Here is a 24,036-nt window from a genome sequence, read left to right as displayed (position 1 = left end):
GTGTCAGCTCAACTCCGTCCCAGGTTTGACTGTTTAAACCACCCAATCAGCATGGCCCACTACTGACAGGACCCAATCAGGGCTTTCCCTGCCAACCTTGACTTATGCTTCTAGTGAGATATGGCTCCATGATCTGTTTACTTTCAACCTCCTGGAGGGTTTTGACAGTTTCTTCTTGTGTGAAGTGCAGGCAAAACCATGCCCATCCCCCCAAAATGGGCAGTCCCCCCAGTTCCCACCTTACCTCATGCTTTAGTTACTGTACATGGTAATGGTTGCGTGACTTTCGGTCAACACTGGAAAAATCTTTCATCTAATTTAGGTGTGATTCCTCTGGAAGAAGAAAATTGTAATTGTTTCCAGAAGCCTTTGATATTCTGTAAAAGTATTATTATATTAGGGGGGCGCGGTGGCGCAGTGGGTTGGACCGGGTCCTGCTCTCCAGTGGGTCTGGGGTTCGAGTCCCGCTTGGGCTGCCTTGCGATGGACTGGCGTCCCGTCCTGGGTGTGTCCCCTCCCCCTCCGGCCCTACGCCCTGTGTTGCCGGGTAGGCTCCGGTTCCCCGCGACCCCGTATGGGAGAAGCGGTTCAGAAAATGTGTGTGTGTATTATTATATTTTTTGGTTAAATTCAGCTCATGTCAAAGTAATGGGAATTTTTAGGTTAGATTTGACACATCATTATATCACATTGATGAATCACACAAAAAGCAAAGGATTTTTACTGTTTATCTTGAATTCTTATTCATATTGCAAAAAACCCTAATCACACAGCTTTGTAATCCCCTTACTTGATTTAACAAATTAAGTGCATTATTGTGAGCCCACCAAGTCTACTGATTACAGAGAACAAAAAGCTTTCAGTTATAGAAGAGTGATTCGATGCTGCACTCTCATGGCAGCATTGGCAAAAAGGGGTGAGGACTGAAGGTATTTTTATGGACATTTCCATTGTTACTACATGAACAATTCTTGCCTTCTGTTTATAAGGTTAAATAAAGCTGGAAACATTCAACCAAAAAGCAATGGTTTTAAATATAAATATAAAACCAAATGAAACAAGATAAGAAGAACACCCTGCCCTTTTTCAGATATCTGCCCAAGATTTTGAACTAGAGCTCCCGTGACACCTTAGCCAAGACATTGTCACGGAAATAGCCAGGGTTAGTGATGTTGCCAGGGGGGTCAAAAAACTCCACACAAATGAACTGCCCATTTCCATCAGTGGCCAAGCCAATGCCCACCTTCTCAGAAGACTTCCACACCATCTGGGTGAAGTTGCCTGGAATCACAGAGAGAAGGAAAGAGAGGGGTTTGTTCGCACCATGTTCGGCTGGGAGAAAGTCATTTAAGCGTTGCCGAGGTAAAGGAGGGGAGATTGTACCTGTGCCAGTCTTGAAGCCCGGAGAATCAAAGCTATACTTTGCACTTTCCTTGTACCATGATTCAGCCACCTCTAACCCTGCAGTGCACAAGTAAAAGCATTCAGGGTCTTTTACTATCAAATAAATAGTATTTGTTCCATGGTACAAATTGCCTGGAGCAGTTTACAGGTGGTCCTAGACTTACAACATATGCAATTTACAACCACAGGGACTTACTTACTATCAACCTAATTATATTATTTTTGAGTCCTGACTTAGTCATAATGTCTAACAGCTGCTCCATCTGCTGTACGATAACGTCAGTAGCCACAAGTAACCATATTTCTTATTAACTCAGTCAGTGTGTCTATCAGAAGCTCTGTTTTGTGTACAAAAAAATATATATTTGCTGATCATTTCCTTTGCGGTTCAATTTCAGTCACTTTTTATTTATAATGGCTAGCCAGTGAAAAAGGGAATGTTCTGGTGGTGCCGAAAAAAAAGCAAAAGAAAAAAATTTAGAAATGAGACTGAAAATAACAGTGTAGCATTAAAATATTATTATAATACTATACTGTGTTTAAATTATTATTATTCTGTGCTGGTGTTATTTTAACATGAATAATTATTTTTTACATGAATAATATGTGAAATTGGTACAAAATATTGTATTGTATGCTAATACAACAAAAATCGATTTACTGCAAGTTTGGTGGAATGGATCCCTCTTGTCAGTTGAGGGCCATCTATATAGTTTTGCTTTTTATACACTGATGCAGCAGAATGTGTAATTAAGAGTCTTTTGGGCACAATAGCAGTTCAGAAATCTTTTAGGGACAATTTCGTCAACTGCTAGAGCACCCTCTTCCCCTGTTCCTGTTAATCATCTCTGGTTGAAAGGAGTGGGTGATACCTTCAGGCGTGGCCTTGTTGGATCCACAGCGGTACCACATGTTCTGTCCATATTGCTTGTCAGTGTTCTTCAGGATCTGGATACCCACCAAGTGGATGGCCCAGTCCTGTGCCTCCTTGGAGAGGGCAGCACTTTGCACCAAAGGCTGTGCGCCATGTTGTTTCCGGTACTGGTTCTGCTCCTTCAGCAGAGATTGGATGAAGTGTTCCAGCTCTTTGTCTTTGTAGTGGAAGAAAAATGGATCACTGAGACAAGGATTCACACTGGTTATTGGAATTGCTTGTTCTGACCTGGTCAAAGATGAAAGGGTGGCACTCACCTGGCAATGGGACTGCCTTAGTCTCCTTCTCTGGTGGCTTATCTGTGACCTTAGACCCCTTTGGAAGCACATTACGAACATAGAACCCTGGGTTGGTGATGTTGCCTGCCGGCTCAAACTGTGCAACAATAATGACTTTTCCTTCGCCATTATTTGCTCTGCCGACACCCACTTCCTTTGAGCTGCGCCACACCAGCTGTGTGAAATGTTCTGACAGGTGAAAGGAAAAATTTAAAAAGTAAAGTCATTAGGTTTGTGATGATCTGAACCTGTGGCTAAACAGATCTACACAAAACAACACGGTAAAGCGTTGCATTAATAGATAAGTTCCACATATCCCACTGCTCTTGTGATGCAGCCACAGATTGGATTTACCTGTCTTGCTTTGCACTCCAGATCTGGAATAGTCATAGTTGTCCGCTTCTTTGTACCATGTATCCACAACCTCCTGACCTGAACATCAATTAAAACGAGATGGCTTGTGTTCAATGAAACTGCCAGCGACTGAGGCAAGCAGCATCTTTCAGAGCAGTGTGAATACCAAACTGTTGCTGAAACTACCTCAGGTGCTCAAAGAATTCTGAATGCTCCAAACCTTTTTTGAGAAGCCTATCTAAGCATTTATTATGCAAATTTTTTACTATGGTTGAGGTGACTTTGGGAAAAAACACATAAATCTGTTTTAACCTGGACTTTTAAATTATGGCGAAAAGGTCAGAGAATTTCCGTACCTGATCATATCCTACAGTGTCATAGGGGTTGTTTTTGTTTTACTGTTATATTTATATTGTATTTCAAACTAAATTATAAATATTGTCTGATTAGATTCTGTTGCATTAGCTAGTTATTCTGTGTTGTAGTTGTTATTTTTAGTTTAACCTCTTGACAAACGACCTTGCATGTGACCATGTGATTTTTATAAAGTACATGTTTGCACATTCAGCCTGTCACGACCAGGGGCGATTCCAGGATTTTTTAAATGAGGTGGCACAGGGGGGACAAAGAACCAGTTAGGGGGGCCATATTTCACATTTTACAAAACCCCACATTTCAGTGTTTACCACTTATTGTAGCCTATTTGGGAAAAGTGGTCATGCCTTTAATCTTTAAAACAACAGGAAGAACCGCTAAAGTAATATTTGTCTATTTTCTATTTATGTGGTGCACTGCCGCTGAATAACACGAGAAAGTCATAGCTATTCACTAGTCTGCCAAAGCTACGTTAGCTAAGCTAACTAACTAGCTATATAAAATTGCAATGGGAGCTTTTGAAGCAGTTATACTCCTGAAAGTCATCTTTACGAGGGCAATCAAGGCTTCAGTAGCCTTCCGCCATCAGTAGGCTACATCACGGACTACTGTTGCTGTTATTTGGAGTTCACCTCTGCATATTATTGTAGCAGAGAACAACACCCAAGTACACATATTTCAAAATATTTACTTCATATATATACTTGAGTGTGTTCATACCATGAACAGAGATGTGGTCTGTGATCAACTCATGTCTTTCCTCCTGTTTGAAAAACGTGGTACTGTGCATCGCAAATCAAGCAGCTATTGATATTGCTCTGATCCAATGGCGTTGAGCATTGTCAGATTGACAGTACTTTAGCCCAATGGTGGTGGGGGAGCACCGGGGTGCCTATAATATTTCAGAGGGGGCTGGTGCCACCCCATGCCACCCCTCTAGATACGCCCATGGTCATGACCACACCTGCACCTCAACTGGCAGCACCTAGCTCCAATAGGACCACTCAGCTATAAAAGACACAACTCGGCCCCTCCCCAGTTGTGGAATTGCACTTGAGACAACTGTCCTTTCTGTGCTTGTAACCCCCCTTGTAAGCCATTGTGTGTGTGTGTGTGTGTGTGTGTGTGTGTGTGTGTGTGTGTGTGTGTGTGTGTGTACGTGTACGCACTTGTAGGGCAACTGCTGGGAAAGGATGTAGTGGAATCTCACACCAAAGCATTAGGGCTTGCCACAGAGAGGCTCTCTCCTTTTTTCCTTATCACGTCCCTTGACAACCTGGTTATCCTAGGATACACCTGGCTGGCACTATGTGACCCCCTGTTCTCCTGGAGTACAGGAGAGCTGGTTTCTTGGGTAGAGCAGTGCGCCTCCTCCTGTTTATCACTACCCTGTAGAGCCACCTCTATCCTGAGCCCTGGGCCCACATAGCCTCTGGCTGTGCTGGAGGAGTACAATGACCTCAAAGAGGTCTTCAGCAAGGCCCAAGCGTCTGCCCTGACTCCACATCGGCCGTGGGACTGTGTTATTGACCTCTTGCCAGGGACCTCCACTCTCAGAGGTTACGTGTACCTGTTCTCCCTTCCTGAATAGAGGGCCATGGAGGAGTATGTGTCTGAGGCCTTAGCCTTGGGCATTATTCAACCTTCCTCCTCGCCAACCTCTGCAGGCTTCTTTTTCATAGGGAAGTAGGACGATGGGCTGTGTCCTTGTATGGATTACCACGATCTTAAGAAAATAATATAAAATATCCCCATCCCTTGCCTTTGATTACGGTGCTGGAACAGGTCCACAGGGCTTGGGTTTTCACTAGATTGGACCTGCGTAGCTCATGTAACCTGGTCTATATCCGAGAGGGGTACAAGTGGAAGATGGCATTTAGCATTGCCATGGGTCACTGAGTATCTGGTGATGCTATTTGGTCTAGCTAACGCTCCCTCCATTTTCCAGGCCTTTGTGAACCATGTGTTGGGGGACCTGGTGAACAAATGTGCCCTTGTCAACCTGGACCATATCCTAGTGTTCTTGAATTCCATAGCCGAACATGTGGAACACGTATGGCAGGTGCTTGGCTGCTTATTACAGAATGGACTCTTTGGCAAGGGTGAAAAATGCCTTTTTCACCAGGAGCATGTGACCTTCCTGGACTTCATTCTTGGAGGACGGGGTGGCAATAGACCCAGCTAAGGTCCAGGTAGTGCTCGATTGACCCTGTTCGACCTCCATGAAAGCTTTACAGAGGTTCTTAGGTTTGCAAGCTTCTAACGTCGGTATCACCGTGATCCTGGTGGTCTTAGACAGGTTTCCAAGGCTGGCTGACTAATCCCACTACCTCATCTCCCCACTGCTCTTGCCAAGGCTGAACAGCTCTTTCAGAACGTGTTCGGCATCTTCAGGTTGCCAGGGAATGTTGTATCTGACCAGGCTCACAATTTGTGTCCAGGGTGTGGAGGACATTCTGACAGAAGCTCAGTGTCTCAGTCAGCCTCACCTCAGGGTACCACGCTTAATTGATTACAGGGAAGTGATTTCAGTCACCAAGTTTGACACAAACCCATTGCATCTGTAAAGGAGCTGTTGGACTACCTTGACATCACTTGGTTTTATTCGACACTAGAGCTAACCAAAGGCTACTGGCAGATTCGTTTGTCTCCAAAATCCAAGAATATTTTAGCTTTCTCGACTTTTTGGTTTGCACCAGGTGTTACTGTTCTGTTTGACCCCCTGTCACATTTTGACGATTTCAGTCCGGGTGGAGGGGGGCGCAGTGGCGTAGCAGGTTTGGCTGGGGCCTGCTCTCTGGAGGGTCTGGGGTTCAAGTCCTGCTTGGGGTGCCTTGCGATGGACTGGCATCCCATCCTGGGTGTGTCCCCTCCCCCTCCAGCCTTGCGCCCTGTGTTGCCGGGTTAGACTCCAGCTTGCCACGACCCCACTCAGGACAAGCGACTTCAGGTAGTGTGTGTGTGTGTGTGTGTGTGTGTATGTGTGTGTGTGTCAGTCCAGGTGGTGTTCAAGAAGTGGAGAAGTGTGGCACAGCCCCTGGCATTCCAAAAGGGAGGAAACACTCCTCCAAACACCTCTGTGTCTAATTATTATTGCTCCTGATTACCTGTTTAAACCTCTGTTCACAGTCAGACATCTCTCTACCAACCAGAGTGAACACAATCCTGATGTCCCTGATGTTGTTGTATTCCCCTTTTTCTCCACCAACTACACTGTTGTCCTATACCAGAATCCCTTGCTGCCATGAACTTGAATACTGCAAACCTGAGTTCAAGTTTCATCGTATAGAAACAGTCTGGGAGTATTGCAGGATGTAATGACAAAAATGTTAACATCCAACAAAACATAAGAAAAAGGCATTGTAAAAATGTTCTATGTCATCAATAAAATTATGTAGCTAAACTTATGACACTTATGAGAAACTACTACGAAAAGCTGAAAAGACAGTTTTCAGCCAACGACCCAGCATAAGTGTGGAAAGGCCTGAAAGACATCACCAATTACAAGACACCATCCCCCAGCACTGCGTCAAATCAGCAACTAGCCGACAATTTGAATGAGTTTTATTGCAGGTTTGAAAAACCCTGTCTCACACCCCACACCCATTCTGACCTTCTCTCCATGCATCGATTAACACCTCCAGTAACCCCCACCTTCCCCCCTCCTGCACCTTTGATCTGTGAAGAGGAGGTGTGTCGGGTCTTCCGCAAACAGAAGACAAGGAAAGCACCAGGCCCAGACGGTGTTTCACCAGCCTGTCTAAAAACCTGTGCTGACCAGCTGGCCCCTGTCTTCACACAGATCTTCAACAGATCACTGGAGCTGTGCGAAGTTCCTTCCTGCTTCAAACGCTCCACCATCATCCCCATCCCGAAGAAACCCAAAATCACAGGACTGAACGACTACAGATCTGTTGCCCTAACGTCTGTGGTCATGAAGGCATTTGAAAGACTGGTGTTGGCCTACTTGAAGGACGTCACTGGACCCTTGCTGGACCTCCTGCAGTTTGCTTATCGAGCAAACAGGTCTGTAGATGATGCAGTCAACATGGGACTGCACTACATCCTGCAACATCTGGACAAACCAGGGACTTATGCGAGAATCCTGCTCGGGGACTTCAGTTTGGCCTTCAACACCATCATCCCATATCTCCTCCTGTCCAAATTAACCCAACTCTATGTGCCCACCTCCATCTGTCAGTGGATCACCGACTTCCTGACAGACAGGCAGCAGCTGGTGAGGCTGGGAAAATTTTCATCCAATACTCACACGATCAAGGGGGCGCGGTGGTGCAGTGGGTTGGACCGGGTCCTGCTCTCCAGTGGGTCTGGGGTTTGAGTCCCGCTTGGGGTGCCTTGCGATGGACTGGCATCCCATCCTGGGTGTGTCCCCTCCCCCTCCGGCCTTACACCCTGTGTTGCCGGGTAGGCTCCGGTTCCCCGTGACCCCGTATGGGACAAGCGGTTCAGAAAGTGTGTGTGTGTGTGTGTGTGTGTGTGTGTGTGTGTGCGTGTGTGTACTCACACAATCAATACTGGTGCCCCCCAGGGATGTGTGCTCTCCGCACTACTATTCTCCCTGTACACCAATGACTGCACCGCAAAAGACCCCTCTATCAAGCTCCTGAAGTTTGCAGATGACACCACACTCATTGGCCTCATCTGGGATGGTGACGAGTCTGCTTACAGACAGGAGGTTAAAGAGCTGGCTGTCTGGTGCAGTCATAACAACCTGGAAACACCTCAGTGTTATCCCCACTCACCATCATGAACAGCACTGTGGCAACAGTGGAGTCATTCAGGTTCCTGGGCACTACCATCTCACAGGACCTGAAGTGGGAGCTCCACATAGACTCCATTGTGAAGAAGGCCCAGCAGAGGTTGTACTTCCTTCGCCAGCTGAGGAAGTTCAACATGCCACAGGAGCTACTGATGCAATTCTACTCTGCAGTCATCGAGTCTGTCCTCTGCACCTCTATAACTGTCTGGTTCGGCTCAGCTACGAAGTCAGACATCAGAAGACTCCAGCAGATAGTTCGGACTGCTGGAAGAATCATCGGCACATTCCCCCCCCAGCTCTCCAAGAACTGTACTCGTCCAGAATCAGTAAAAGGGCTAGCAAAATCATTTTAGACCCCTCACATCCAGGCCACTTCTTCTTTGAACCTTTGCCATCTGGCCGGCGCTACAGAGCACTGAACACCAGGACAGCCAGGCACAAGAAAAGTTTCTTTCCTCAGGCCATCTACCTCATGAACAGCTAAATCCCCCCTAGAGAGTAACCCAGTGCAATACACAGGGCTATTTATATTTATATCTATTTATCACATATCTCTTACTCACATTCCCTTTCATTTGTATAGAACATACCTGTACATACATATAATGTCTAGTGACTATTTTTGTATATTGTGTTCTTTATATTTATATATTTTTTATCCTTCATTCACATATTCTGTCTTCCCATCTGTGTCTTGTCACTGTCATCCTGTCTGTGCTGTGGAAGTTTCTGTCACCAAGACAAATTCCTTGTATGTGTGAACATACTTGGCAATAAAGCTCGTTTTGATTCTGATTCTGATACAGGCCGTCTTGGCCATCTGGCTCCCCATCAATGGTTTCATACCTGTTGCTGTGATGCTTGGTGGGCCTGTCTTAGCCCAGATGCTCTCCCCATGTTTGGAGTTGGAGTGCTTGAGTGTGGACTCCTTCAGCAATTTATCTGCCCAATCCTGTGCTTCCCTGTTTATAGTGGGACTCAGAACAAGGGGAGCTGCTCCATGGGTGAAACGATACTTATTGCACGCTTGCAGGAAGTCTCTAGCGAATATTTCTGCATCTGAGGAAGATAGAGCATCACTCATCACTTCGTGAAACAACTCAATGGTTATGGAACTGCTCTCTTTTCTGAAGGAGACAAACAAAATAAACTGTGTCAAGATATTCAAGTTATAGTTTCAAGTTTATTGTCATAGATACAAGTACTATGTACGTGTATCATGAAAATCTTCCTGAATGCTTCTCCACAGACTATGGGCAAGGACAATAGAAATACTGCACAAACAAAACAATGACAAACAAAACTGTGTAAATGACAGTAAATAACAATAGCAGCAATGACAGCAATAACAATAAATAATGGTAACAGTAGTAGCAATACCGCCAGTTGACAGTCAGAGAACTCAGAACGAGAGAATGAGAATGCTTAAAGTGACAGTGTATTGCTGTCTAAATGAACATGTCAAACATCTTTTCATTATAACATCATCTTGTCTTGGATCTCTAAAATTACCAGAGGCATTGACAAATGTCAAACTACAGTATATTCAGAGCATAAAAAATGCACACTTACCCAATATAGTTTGAGAGGGTTATGATTTTAAATATTTGATGAGCAGATGAAATGTACTAGAAAGATTTTTTCGCTAATTACTTACCAGGGTCACTGGTGGTTTGATTCTCTTCAATATTGCTCTGGGGAGGAGCGGTCCGAGGGTCAGCTGGATGTGGGGTGGACTGTTTACTGGGTGCTGGGGTCTTTTCAAACTGCAGCTCATTGTCTGCACTTGAACTTCCTGTCAACAGCCCACATAGATCTGACTTTAGAAATGTCTGCCACACCCATCTATATAAATACTGATTGTATCATATAAATATATATTAACACAGTGTTGGGTAAGTGACATTTATGTTTACTTGCAAAATAACAGCTTTAAAATATAAAGGAAGATGGTTCGATTATAATGTTTCTCTAACCCGTTCATACTCCTTCAACAGTGTCATTAGCAGCACGACAATATGAGGAAAAACCAGCAGTTGATGTGTGGAGATACCTGGGGGCAAGACATTCTTCTCAAAGTTGCCCTTGTTAGTTATGTTCCCTGCAGGATGGTACTGGCCTACGACAAAGGTGGTTTTTCCGTCTGTCGCCAGGCCGACCCCCACCTCCTTGGAGTCCTTCCACACCACCTGGGTGAAATGGCCTTGAACCAGCAATACAACACAATGTTGGGGACTAAAGAGATGGAGCAGAATCTATTTACATTTATTTATTTAGCTGATGCTTTTCTCCAAATTGACTTACAATTGTGATTTGGGCGGTGGTCGGGGCCGAGTGCCCGGCCGACCCAAACCTCGGGCGCCAACTCTGGTTTTTGGGACTTGGAATGTCACCTCACTGGCGGGGAAGGAGCCTGAGCTGGTGCGGGAAGTTGAGAGATACCGTCTAGATATAGTCGGGCTCACTTCCACTCACAGCTTGGGTTCTGGAACCACTCTTCTCGACCAAGGGTGGACTCTCCACTATTCTGGCGTTGCCCAGGGTGAGAGGCGGCGGGCGGGTGTGGGGTTATTAATAGCCCCCCAGTTTAGCCGCCATGTGTTGGAGTCTACCCCGGTGAATGAGAGGGTCATCTCCCTGTGCCTTTGGGTCAGGGAACGGTCTCTCACTGTCGTTTGTGCTTATGCGCCTAGCGGCAGTGTAGAGTACCCGGCCTTCTTGGAGTCCCTGGAGGGCATGCTGGAAAGCGCTCCCACTGGGGACTCTGTCGTTCTACTGGGGGACTTTAACGCCCACGTGGGCAGCGACAGTGACACCTGGAGGGCCATGATTGGGAGGAACGGCCTCCCTGATCTGAACCCGAGCGGTGAGTTGTTATTGGAATTCTGTGCTAGTCACGGTTTATCCATAACGAACACCATGTTCATGCATAAGGGTGTCCATCAGTGCACTTGGCACCAGGACACCCTAGGTCGGAGGTCGATGATCGACTTTGTAGTCGTTTCTTCTGACCTTCGGCCATATGTCTTGGACACTCGGGTGAAGAGAGGGGCTGAGCTGTCAACTGATCACCACCTGGTGGTGAGTTGGATTCGATGGCGGGGGAAAAAGCTGGACAGACCTGGCAGGCACAAACGCATAGTGACGGTCTGTTCGGAACGTTTGGCGGAGGCCCCTGTCAGAGAGGTCTTCAACTCCCACCTCCGACAGAGCTTCAACCAGGTCCCGAGGGAGGTGGGGGACATTGAGTCTGAATGGACTATGTTCCATGCCTCCATTGTCGGGGTGGCGGTTCGGAGCTGCGGCCATAAGGTCTCCAGCGCCTGTCGCGGCAGCAATCCCTGAACACGGTGGTGGACACCGGAGGTAAGGGATGCCGTCAAGCTGAAGAAGGAGTTCTATCGGGCCTGGCTGGCTCATGGGACTCCTGAAGCAGCTGACGGGTACCGACGGGCCAAACGGAGCGCGGCTCTGGCAGTCGCCACGGCAAAAACTCTGGCTTGGGAGGTGTTCGGTGAGGCCATGGAGGAAGACTTTTGGTCGGCCTCAAAGAGATTCTGGCAAACCGTCCGGCGACTCAGAAGGGGGAAGCAGTGTTCCACAAACACTGTTTACAGTGGAAGTGGTGCGCTGCTGACCTCAGCTGAGGATGTTCTCGGGCGGTGGAAGGAGTACTTTGAGGATCTCCTCAATCCCTCCGACACGCCTTCCGTAGAGGAAGCTGAGGCTGGGGACTTGGGGGGGGACTCGTCCATTACCCTGGCTGAAATTGCTGAGGTAGTCAAAAAACTCCTCGGTGGCAAGGCTCCGAGGGTGGATGAGATCCGCCCCGAGTTTCTCAAGTCTCTGGATGTTGTGGGGCTGTCTTGGCTGACACGCCTCTGCAGCATCGCGAGGAGTTCGGGAACGGTGCCTCTGGACTGGCAGACCGGGGTGGTGGTCCTTCTTTTTAAGAAGGGGGACCGGAGATTGTGTTCCAACTACAGGGGGATCACACTCCTTAGCCTCCCTGGGAAAGTCTATGCCAGGGTACTGGAAAGGAGAATCCGACCGATAGTCGAACCTCGGATTCAGGAGGAGCAATGCGGTTTTCGCCCTGGCCGTGGAACACTGGACCAGCTCTATATCCTCACTAGGGTGCTGGAGGGTTCGTGGGAGTTTGCCCAACCAGTTCATATGTGTTTTGTGGACCTGGAGAAGGCATTCGACCGTGTCCCTCGTGGCATCCTGTGGGAGGTACTTTGGGATCATGGGGTTCGGGGCTCGCTGCTACGGGCTGTTCGTTCCCTGTATGACTGGAGCAGGAGCTTGGTTCGCATTGCCGACAGTAAGTCGGACCTGTTCCCGGTGCATGTTGGACTCCGCCAGGGCTGCCCTTTGTCACCGATTCTGTTCATTATCTTCATGGACAGAATTTCTAGGCACAGCCAGGGAACGGAGGGTGTCTGTTTTGGTGGCCGCGAGATCTCGTCTCTGCTTTTTGCGGATGATGTGGTCCTGTTGGCTTCATCAAATCAAGACTTGCAGCGTGCACTGGGGAGGTTTGCAGCCGAGTGCAAAGCGGCGGGGATGAGAATCAGCACCTCCAAATCCGAGGCCATGGTTCTCAGTCGGAAAAAGGTGGATTGCCCCCTCCGGGTTAGGGGGGAGTTGCTCCCTCAAGTGGAGGAGTTTAAGTATCTCGGGGTCTTGTTCACGAGTGAGGGAAAAATGGAGCGACAGGTTGACAGACAGATCGGTGTGGCATCCGCAGTAATGCGGTCATTGTACCGGTCTGTTGTGGTGAAGAGGGAGCTGAGTGGTAAGGCGTAGCTCTCAATTTACCGGTCGATCTACGTTCCTACCCTCGCCTATGGTCATGAACTCTGGATCATGACCGAAAGAATGAGATCGCGGATACAAGTGGCAGAAATGAGTTTCCTCCGCAGAGTGGCTGGGCGCACCTTTAGTTATAAGGTGAGGAGCTCAGTCACCTGGGAGGAGCTCGGAGTAGAGCCGCTGCTCCTCCGCATCGAGAGGAGCCAATTGAGGTGGCTCGGGCATCTGTTCCGGATGGCTCCTGGACACCTCCCTGGGGAGGTGTTCCGGGCTTGTCCCACTGGGAGGAGGCCTCGGGGCAGACCCAGGACACGTTGGAGAGACTATGTCTCCCGGCTGGCCTGGGAACGCCTTGGGGTTGCCCCAGAGGAACTGGAGGAGGTGTGCGGGGAGAGGGAAGTCTGGAGGACTCTGCTCAGACTGCTGCCCCCGCGACCCGGCCCCGGATAAAGCGGAGGAAGATGGATGGATGGATGGATGGACTTACAATGTTAAGCTCCTTACAATCATTGGCCCATTTATACACCTGGGTAATTTTACTGGAGCAATATATGGGAAGTACCTTGCTCAAAGATAGTATAGCTGGAAGTGGGATTCAAACCAGCAGCCTTTGGGTCCAAAGGCAGCATCGCTGACTACTGTGCTACTAGTTGTCCCCAGCTGTTCAATATGTGGGGTATGTAAGACATTATATGAACCAGAGGAGGTGAACTTGTAAAAGACTACCACAGAAAAAAACCATTTCACAGAAGCTTTCCACTATGCTGAACATCTGTTCAAAACAAGTAGATTAATTATGCTCACATAATTAATCTTGTATTGCAATGCTCAACTCCACGTCCTGTAGTGCAGTTTGCAAGAAAATGTATAAATTAAAGAGGTGAGCTATTTTCTATGTGTCTTCTGAATCCCTCTCCTTAGGTCAAGCATCTGTCCCTTCACTTTTGACTTTGTCTACCTGTTCCAGAGACGAATCCTGGTCTGCTGAAGTTGTACTTCTTGATCTCGCTGTACCAGTTGTCTACAGCCTCCTTCCCTGCACACACAGTCAGTCACAGTTAGGCAGCAACAGTCCCAGGGAAGCTAACATACATCAGTACTGAAATTATTTTCAGCTGTGCAGTAATGTCCCCAGTCAGCTTCATAAGCTTAAAACCAACATACAAGCAATTTGCACACAAATCTTAATTTACACTGCAATATTATAAAATGATTTCAAATACAAAATACTTGTCACCAAGGACATTAGACTGTATTCCTCTCTTCCTTATCCTTAGGTCTTGACTGCTTTGTGTGTGTGTGTGTGTGTGTGTGTGTGTGTGTGTGTGTGTGTGTGTGTGTAATTCTTTCATCTGGTTTTTTAATTGTCGGTACCATAGTCAGAAATGAATTAGGACCAGGTGACTGGGGATAAGTGTATTTTTGTAAAGGGTGGACATCCTCTTAGATAGCACCCCCTGTTGCCTTGTAAGGGCACAGTCACCTGTAACCTTCTTAGGGACGGAGCTCTGGGTGTAGAAGAGGTTCTCCCCATTCTCTGTGTTGCTGTGCTGCAGTGTCCGCATGGAAAGCAAGCGGTCGGCCCAGGCCTGCGCAGAGCTGCAGAGGTCCCTGCTCATCTTCAGCGGTGGAGCACCGTGCTTCTGCCGGTAGGAATTGTGGGACTCCAGAAACTCCTTCTCAAAACTTGAGGAAGCACTTGATTGGCCATCTGGGTTGTCTGTGGTCTGGTAAGTAGATGAGGGCTTATTTTCTGACTCTTTCGGAGGCTCGTCTGCCCTGCTTTCTTCTCCTCCTGCAATCCAATGCATTAACATCTTGTTGGTACACTTTTGATGTCTCAGGTACGTCCAGCACATCTTGTTCTGGCACTCAGTAACAAGAGATTGCCTGGCACTACTTTTCTGACATCTTCTGATCCAATCATTTAATTTTTTTGTCTCTGGTCTCTGAATAGTGCAATGTCACACCTTCCATGTGAATTAGTGGTTTCTGTGACATTTTCCAGTGACCTCCCCTGCACTGTTTGTTGGTCAGATGAGATCACAATGGGGGCACCAGCTTTGGGAGAACCACAGATGACCAAAGGAAGAAAATGTGATTGACCATGAAGATGTTCCCATGAAGTACTGTATTGTGTTGTCATTTAAATCAATTCATACAGTATCCTTCCGGTGACAAACACATTCATTTGCCTTCTACCTGCTTAGAAACATAAAGAAGGTGCTCTGGCCCCATTGTTTCTCTAACATGCTCAAATTCTCATTGCTGTGTCATCAGAAGTATGTTGATACATACAAAACCATGACTTGATGTGGAGATACCTGGGGGCAGGACATTCTTCTCAAAGTAGCCCGTGTTAGTTATGTTCCCTGCAGGATGGTACTGGCCTACGACAACGGTGGTGTTTCCGTCTGTCGCCAGGCCGACCCCCACCTCCTTGGAGTCCTTCCACACCACCTGGGTGAAATGGCCTTGAACCAGCAATACAACACAATGTTAGGCACTAAAGAGATGGAGCAGAATCCATTTACATTTATTTATTTAGCTGATGCTTTTCTCCAAATTGACTTACAATGTTAAGCTCCTTACAATCATTGACCCATTTATACACCTGGGTAATTTTACTGGAGCAATATATGGGAAGTACCTTGCTCAAAGATAGTATAGCTGGAAGTGGGATTCAAACCAGCAGCCTTTGGGTCCAAAGGCAGCATCGCTGACTACTGTGCTACTAGTTGTCCCCAGCTGTTCAATATGTGGGGTATGCAAGACAATATATGAACCAGAGGAGGTGAACTTGTAAAAGACTACCACAGAAAAAACCATTTCACAGAAGCTTTCCACTATGCTGAACATCTGTTCAAAACAAGTAGATTAATTATGCTCACATAATTAATCTTGTATTGCAATGCTCAACTCCACGTCCTGTAGTGCAGTTTGCAAGAAAATGTATAAATTAAAGAGGTGAGCTATTTTCTATGTGTCTTCTGAATCCCTCTCCTTAGGTCAAGCATCTGTCCCTTCACTTTTGACTTTGTCTACCTGTTCCAGAGACGAATCCTGGTCTGCTGAAGTTGTACTTCTTGATCTCGCTGTACCAGTTGTCTACAGCCTCCTTCCCTGCACACACAGTCAGTCACAGTTAGGCAGCAACAGTCCCAGGGAAGCTAACATACATCAGTACTGAAATTATTTTCAGCTGTGCAGTAATGTCCCCAGTCAGCTTCATAAGCTTAAAACCAACATACAAGCAATTTGCACACAAATCTTAATTTACACTGCAATATTATAAAATGATTTCAAATACAAAATACTTGTCACCAAGGACATTAGACTGTATTCCTCTCTTCCTTATCCTTAGGTCTTGACTGCTTTGTGTGTGTGTGTGTGTGTGTGTGTGTGTGTAATTCTTTCATCTGGTTTTTTAATTGTCGGTACCATAGTCAGAAATGAATTAGGACCAGGTGACTGGGGATAAGTGTATTTTTGTAAAGGGTGGACATCCTCTTAGATAGCACCCCCTGTTGCCTTGTAAGGGCACAGTCACCTGTAACCTTCTTAGGGACGGAGCTCTGGGTGTAGAAGAGGTTCTCCCCATTCTCTGTGTTGCTGTGCTGCAGTGTCCGCATGGAAAGCAAGCGGTCGGCCCAGGCCTGCGCAGAGCTGCAGAGGTCCCTGCTCATCTTCAGCGGTGGAGCACCGTGCTTCTGCCGGTAGGAATTGTGGGACTCCAGAAACTCCTTCTCAAAACTTGAGGAAGCACTTGATTGGCCATCTGGGTTGTCTGTGGTCTGGTAAGTAGATGAGGGCTTATTTTCTGACTCTTTCGGAGGCTCGTCTGCCCTGCTTTCTTCTCCTCCTGCAATCCAATGCATTAACATCTTGTTGGTACACTTTTGATGTCTCAGGTACGTCCAGCACATCTTGTTCTGGCACTCGGTAACAAGAGATTGCCTGGCACTACTTTTCTGACATCTTCTGATCCAATCATTTAATTTTTTGTCTCTGGTCTCTGAATAGTGCAATGTCACACCTTCCATGTGAATTAGTGGTTTCTGTGACATTTTCCAGTGACCTCCCCTGCACTGTTTGTTGGTCAGATGAGATCACAATGGGGGCACCAGCTTTGGGAGAACCACAGATGACCAAAGGAAGAAAATGTGATTGACCATGAAGATGTTCCCATGAAGTACTGTATTGTGTTGTCATTTAAATCAATTCATACAGTATCCTTCCAGTGACAAACACATTCATTTGCCTTCTACCTGCTTAGAAACATAAAGAAGGTGCTCTGGCCCCATTGTTTCTCTAACATGCTCAAATTCTCATTGCTGTGTCATCAGAAGTATGTTGATACATACAAAACCATGACTTGATGTGGAGATACCTGGGGGCAGGACATTCTTCTCAAAGTAGCCCGTGTTAGTTATGTTCCCTGCAGGATGGTACTGGCCTACGACAACGGTGGTGTTTCCGTCTGTCGCCAGGCCGACCCCCACCTCCTTGGAGTCCTTCCACACCACCTGGGTGAAATGGCCTTGAACCAGCAATACAACACAATGTTAGGCACTAAAGAGATGGAGCAGAATCCATTTACATTTATTTATTTAGCTGATGCTTTTCTCCAAATTGACTTACAATGTTAAGCTCCTTACAATCATTGACCCATTTATACACCTGGGTAATTTTACTGGAGCAATATATGGGAAGTACCTTGCTCAAAGATAGTATAGCTGGAAGTGGGATTCAAACCTGCAGCCTTTGGGTCCAAAGGCAGCATCGCTGACTACTGTGCTACTAGTTGTCCCCAGCTGTTCAATATGTGGGGTATGCAAGACAATATATGAACCAGAGGAGGTGAACTTGTAAAAGACTACCACAGAAAAAAACCATTTCACAGAAGCTTTCCACTATGCTGAACATCTGTTCAGAACAAGTAGATTAATTATGCTCATATCAAATAATCTTGTATTGCAACGCTCAACTCCACGTCCTGTAGTGCAGTTTGCAAGAAAATATATAAATTAAAGAGGTGAGCTATTTTCTATGTGTCTTCTGAATCCCTCTCCTTAGGTCTAGCATCTGTCCCTTCACTTTTGACTTTGTCTACCTGTTCCAGAGACGAATCCTGGTCTGCTGAAGTTGTACTTCTTGATCTCGCTGTACCAGTTGTCTACAGCCTCCTTCCCTGCACACACAGTCAGTCACAGTTAGGCAGCAACAGCCCGATGGAAGCAAACATATATCAGTATTGAAGTTATTTTCAGCTGATGAACAATAATTTTCCCAGTCAACTTCACAAGCCTAAAATCAACATACAAGCAATTTGCACAAAAACTTTCACACACACACTCACTCTCACATTTTCTGAACCGCTTGTCCCATACAGGGTCACGGGGAACCATAGCCTACCCGGTAATACAGGGCGTAAGGCCGGAGGGGGAGGGGACACACCCAGGACGGGACGCCAGTCCGTCGCAAGGCACCCCAAGCGGGACTCGAACCCCAGACCCACTAGAGAGCAGGACCCGGTCCAACCCACTGCGCCACCACGCCCCCCTCAAAAACTTTCATTTCACAAAAAATATAAAGAAAGTTTAAAAAATTTAACACTTAAGATACTTAACACTCATATAAGATATAAGAATGTATTCCTTTCTTCCGTATGTTTCAGACTTTGTTGCTTTACATAGCAATTCAAGTTGAATAATTTATTTTTTTAGCTGACTAGACAGTTCTATCTAGTGTTCACAGCTGTCAGTGTCGAGGACGAGAGACAGGAGGTAGGGTTTGGACCCAAGTGCGGGTCCTTTTATTCTTGTGTCAAAACACAGGGGCAATCAGAGCCTGAGGTAGGGGCCAGGCGAGGGACTTCCAAGGTGCGAACGTCATTTCAGGGATAAAGCAATACTCAACAATGAACAAGCCAAGGTCAAAAATGCCAGGAGAATCAGGAACTTTAAACAGGGAATAGGATACTGGGAAACAGACCGCTGAATTCACAAGCCTGTAAGTGGGCGTTGCAGATTCCGCACCCATCCTCCCAAAGGCGCTAGCTTTATACCTGGCCATGCTAATCAGCAACAGGTGCTGTCACTGAGCTTACAGGTGTGGGAGTGACAACACCATACAGTTGCAACCATTTGTAAAACAAGACACCACAGTAAGTCCAGATGAGGTATTTCTTTGCTGTAAAAGTGACTTGTTTGGTTTTAACAACAGAAAGCTTCGACAGCGAATTTGAAAAACGTAAAAATAACAATAATCCTAAGCGAGACAAAAGCGTAACCAAGGGAAACCACATTTTTTGCTTACAAATATATTTCAGAAAAAGTATGAAGAATTGATGCTTGAAACTGGTTGATGATTCAACCCATTAAATGAAGAGAATCTAGTTAAAAATAAATAAATAAACTGAAAAATGTTTGTGACTTCAAAAATTCAGAATTTGACTGTAATAGAAGGAGCCAGTAAATTTGAATGCATGAATCTATCGGCTGCCCTCTGCTGCCATGCATTTAGGAATCTATGGGATTATGCTCTATGATTATTAAAAGGGAAGTACGGAAGGGCCGTATTCTTGAGGCTAAGAAGGCTGCACATCCTGTTAGATACCGTCCCCCTTCTGCCACATAATTGTACAGTCACCTGTAACCTTCTTAGGGACAGAGCTCTTGGTGTAGAAGAGGTTCTCCCCATTCTCTGTGTCGCTGTGCCGCAGTTTCTGCATGGAAAGCAAGCGGTCGGCCCAGGCCTGCGCAGAGCTGCAGAGGTCCCTGCTCATCTTCAGCGGTGGAGCACCGTGCTTCTGCCGGTAGGAATTGTGGGACTCAAGGAATTCCTTCTCAAAACTGGAGTCTGTAGCATAACAGGAATGAGCAAAACTGGTGTGATAAGATGAATGAGTAGCTACAATATGGTTTTACCCAACACCTTGATTATTACCCAGTAACCCAATACCCAGTAATTTGATCAATCTATAACTGTGAATTGCTATTTCTTCTACGCAACAAGGCATGTGGAGGGTAGAAATATAAAACAAAACGTATATACAAACATTGATTCAATATATATTTCTTTATGTATTTTAAAGTTACATATAAAACATCCATGAAAGAGTTAGTAGCCTTTACCATAAATTAGTCTTTTAAACTGTTTAAGCAATGCCAGGTTGCAGCGGTAAAGTATAAACAGCAAACAATTTTTTATGTTTTCCAGACAAAATATTTGCTGAGGAAACAACGAAAAAGAGTTAAACAGACTTACCCGCCATGGTTTTTTTCCCCCTTTGAACTGAAAAACAAATAAAATTCAAATGGTTATTGAATTTATACTTATCTATGGTCATGGCAACTCTCCCAAAGTCTGTCTGCATGTCTGAGTGGAGGCTGTCAGCACATGAATAAATTAGTCATCGAGTCAATATCTTCTTCACATTGTTTCCTTGCTTGTTCTCATAGATGCAGCAGTTAAAATAAGTCAGGTGCACCAACTCAACTCATCATTGGTTTTTTCCATAGATTTGCAGGTAAGCTTGGGATTTAGTCTGAGTCACTCTTGTGGCAGAGTGCAGTTCACCTGGAGGGGAAAAATGACATGTCTGTCTGCAGAAACCGGCGCCTGCTGTCCACGGCAGGATTGGACTCACCCATGTTTACTATCTCGTCCCACCAGAAACGCAGGCACTCTGCGGAGATAGGCTCAACGGGGCCTGTTTCAAGACAGCCGTTGCAATGGGCAGCTCTACCTGAGATGCATGTGCCCGTGCACACGCACACACACGCGTACCCAGCCCTAGCTCATCCTCTAAAGAGCCCTCCACTGAGAACATCATGACACCTCGGACAAACACTGAAAAATGTTTGTAAATAAGCACTAGTCTGGCACTGATGCACACTCACACACAACCTTATTTATCATGCCCTCTGCAATCATATTTCTGAATTTCCCTGCAGGGATTAATAAAGAATTGTCGTATCTTATCCTATACTACACTTTTCTATCCTATCCTGTCCTTTCCTATCCTATCTCGTGAAGCTGTTCCAGGACTTGCTTATGCACGTTACTATATTATTTTCTCATCATCAGACTTTAACTACCATCATCAGCAACTCACAGTAACTATTCCATTTATACAGCTGGTTAATTTTTACTGTATGAATTCAGATTGGCTCCATTTATTACACCACCTCTTCCTTTGTTATTGCTGTAATCACATATGCATATGCCATTGTGGCATATGCTCAAGGCAGCTTGTCTTGCAGTCCATCATTTAAAGATAATACATTGTTTTCTGCTGTGGTGTATCTTGATAGACAGATTTAATAACTCCTGCAGAGCCATCGCAGAACCCTGGACAGCATCATAGTAACCACCAGGTCCTGAGCACACCAACGCACCTGTGCATTCATCCTTTCTTCCTATAAATCCAAAGAAAGCCTTGAAACACAATACATTCTGTGGCATGCAGGCTACTTGTATTTCTTCACATAGTTTACGATTGCCACACTAAATAATCAGAAAAGTGTGAATGCCAGCAGAGAGGAAGATCTACGTGCTCAGCAAGAAAAGCCTGCTGAATCAGGCAATGGCTCAACATGCTGCAGCCGGGTTTCCAGTTCAGTGAGCCTTGACGCATCCAAATAGACATTAAGATCAAGACCCCTTAGGTACTCTTCCATAAAACCTAGTGCTTTACCCAGGCATCCAGGACAAAACTCACATCCCAGAGTTCATATCCACCGAGAACTCCCTCTAAATAAAGTAGCAGAATCAGCTGGTTGACAGGTGTCAATATGAGGAGCCTGAAACTTGTAGCATTAATAGATCAGGTTTGACTGTGGCAGGGACCGAACCTGCATCCTCTGCAAATACAGCCTGCACGGATCCCCCACCTGCTTTTCTGTGTGAGTTCCAGGAGCTCCGTCACCTTGCAAATCAATAACGACTCCTTTCTCCAGGTGATTAACAAAGCTCTATCCCTGACTATGAGGGATGATGGTATCACCGTAACAGACTGACATGGTCCCAGTGAGGGCCCATATCCTGCATGCTCCTGTGTTTCATTGCTGCAGACTCCATCCTCAGTACGCACCTGCGGACGGTTCAGAGATGCTCGCTCGCTGCAGTGATCCCTGTGTCTGCTGCAACCACGCTTTTCCTCCTTCAGCAGCAGCCCTGCTTATAAAACCAACAAGAACCGGTCTGCTCCTCCTCCCCCCTTCCCAGGAGGAGGGTTTATTGCGTGCTGCCACGATCCCCCTCTCAGTTTCTCCCTCCTTCCTAACTGGAATCTTTCTCTGTTACACACTAATAGATCTGCATACATGCACATCTGAGTGTATTCTGCATCATTTTTGCCATCACCTGGTCCTGGTGTCCAATTAGGGATAGATGAGGAGAGAGATCAGGGATCAGTGCTTGACAGACACAAATAGGTGCTTCCTTGTTCATGTGTTATTCAGTCATTTTCATGCTGTAGCGTCTCCATTTCACAGGCACCATGCTCACATTTACTGTGTTTGAAAAAAATAAATAAATACTAACTTCATACAATTATTAGTCTTCACCACCACCACAAACCTGAGATTAAACATGCCTGTCTGATTTCCTGTCAACATGTTGGCTGAAAAGCGCACTCGCGCTTCCCCTTCCTGTTCCTGGGTAAGGTCTTCACACCATCGTGGGTGACAGCAAAAAGGAATATTTAAATTGTTTCAGAGAAATCGTAGTCTGGAGTGTGAAAATCCTCTATATGGTGTCTTTCTTTTATTTGCAAGAACACGCTTTTCTCCTCTGACACCAGCAGCTCATTGCTGACGAAGGACATTACTGGGGCTGCAAGATTTGTATCACCTTTCCTTCACCATTACTTTAAGTAGTGCTTTACTTATAAGTACTTAAGAAAATTAAACTTGGAAGTGGAATTTAATTTTGCAATATATTTTAACAGAGAGGACTCACTTTTGACCTTTTTATCATTAACAGGTCAGTGTGGGAGGTTATCAAGCAGCCCATTTTATCCTCTAGATCAAGTACGTGCAGTTTTTTGCAGGTATTCTGCAACCGTAACACTTTCACAAAGTTAGTTAGAAAGGTGACAGCACAGCGATACATTCTGATGGAAGGAGTTGGAACAAATAACAAATAACAGGTCTTGTTCTTATCTTGCATATTTTTATTGTGCTACTGATGCAACCAGGAACCAACTGCTTCAGCATTCGCTTTAAAGTGAGAGGTGTCAGGAGTTAATTTAGCGATTTATTCTGTTGTTCCAGCAGTCTGGTGGGTAATGGCATGAGCACCAAATGCCCTGACTGCACTTTGAGGTTTGGAAACCTCTGTTCAGACTCATGAATCACCGAGTTGAGATAGGTATGACCCGCCCTCTCCGTCTCGTGCGGCCCCACTCACCTGTGATTCTGAAGGCCATGATCCAGCAGTTAGACCCCCACAGGTGTGCTGCGATGTGGAGGGTGTGACCGGGGTCTTCCCTGTGTGTGTACTGCAGATTCAGCAAGCGCTGTTGTCACCAGCATAGAAAAAGGAAGTAGTTCCTTTCTGCTCGACTGCAGCTGCAAACCCCAAAGTGCTGCAAGAAGAAACACCGGCCTGTTGCCGGGGGGCAAGGCGTGTGCAAGACCGCCTTTCTGAAACACCGTCTCCATCAAAGAGACAAGGGAATTGTTATTCTTTGGCCCAGAGCTTACTTGTAATATACTCAGTATAATTCTAGTGAAACTTGAAGATAACGTGTATCCAAACCTGTAATGCAGTTTATGGTTTTATCCATTTATATAACCGTATATTTTAAAATCTTAATTGAGTTTGAATACCTTGCTAAAGTCCCTTCATGGGAATTAATATGGATCCTTTGTCACATGTGTACTGTGAGAGTTCTCCCTAACTGGTTCCTCCACTAAGCCTTCTTTGTTTACTGCTTTGAGGCCACTTCCTCATACAAACTGGATGGAAGGTTACAAAAAACTGCATGTTATGTCGAGCTGTGCTCTCTCACACATATTTATACATATAGTATATACATTTATTCATTCAGCTGATGTTTATCTCCACAGTGGCTTGCAACTGAG

The 24,036-nt window shown here is 45.8% G+C and overlaps 1 protein-coding gene across 2 annotated transcripts; it reads right to left on the bottom strand.

The window, feature by feature from the left end:
* Positions 1-787: 787 nt before the first annotated feature.
* glipr2 (GLI pathogenesis-related 2) lies at positions 788-23,631 on the bottom strand. 2 transcript variants are annotated; one of them, XM_029253218.1, is made up of 18 exons: positions 23,360-23,631; positions 20,213-20,239; positions 19,595-19,804; positions 18,057-18,134; positions 17,334-17,483; positions 16,494-16,805; positions 15,989-16,066; positions 15,268-15,417; positions 14,427-14,738; positions 13,902-13,979; positions 10,179-10,328; positions 9,783-9,920; positions 8,972-9,184; positions 2,971-3,048; positions 2,596-2,805; positions 2,277-2,495; positions 1,384-1,461; positions 788-1,281 (listed from the first exon to the last, which is right to left on the bottom strand). In XM_029253218.1, exons 1-18 carry the CDS (start codon positions 23,376-23,378, stop codon positions 1,112-1,114), a joined length of 2,670 nt encoding a protein of 889 aa, XP_029109051.1. In that variant the 5' UTR covers positions 23,379-23,631; the 3' UTR covers positions 788-1,111. The 2 variants fall into 2 exon arrangements, with proteins under 2 accessions (XP_029109051.1, XP_029109052.1); XM_029253219.1 differs by lacking the exon at positions 23,360-23,631 and adding an exon at positions 22,041-22,112.
* Positions 23,632-24,036: the final 405 nt, after the last annotated feature.

This window comes from Scleropages formosus, chromosome 6, assembly GCF_900964775.1.
Source record: "Scleropages formosus chromosome 6, fSclFor1.1, whole genome shotgun sequence".
NCBI classification, from domain to species: domain Eukaryota; kingdom Metazoa; phylum Chordata; class Actinopteri; order Osteoglossiformes; family Osteoglossidae; genus Scleropages; species Scleropages formosus.
This window is presented reverse-complemented; position numbering and strand designations above follow the sequence as displayed.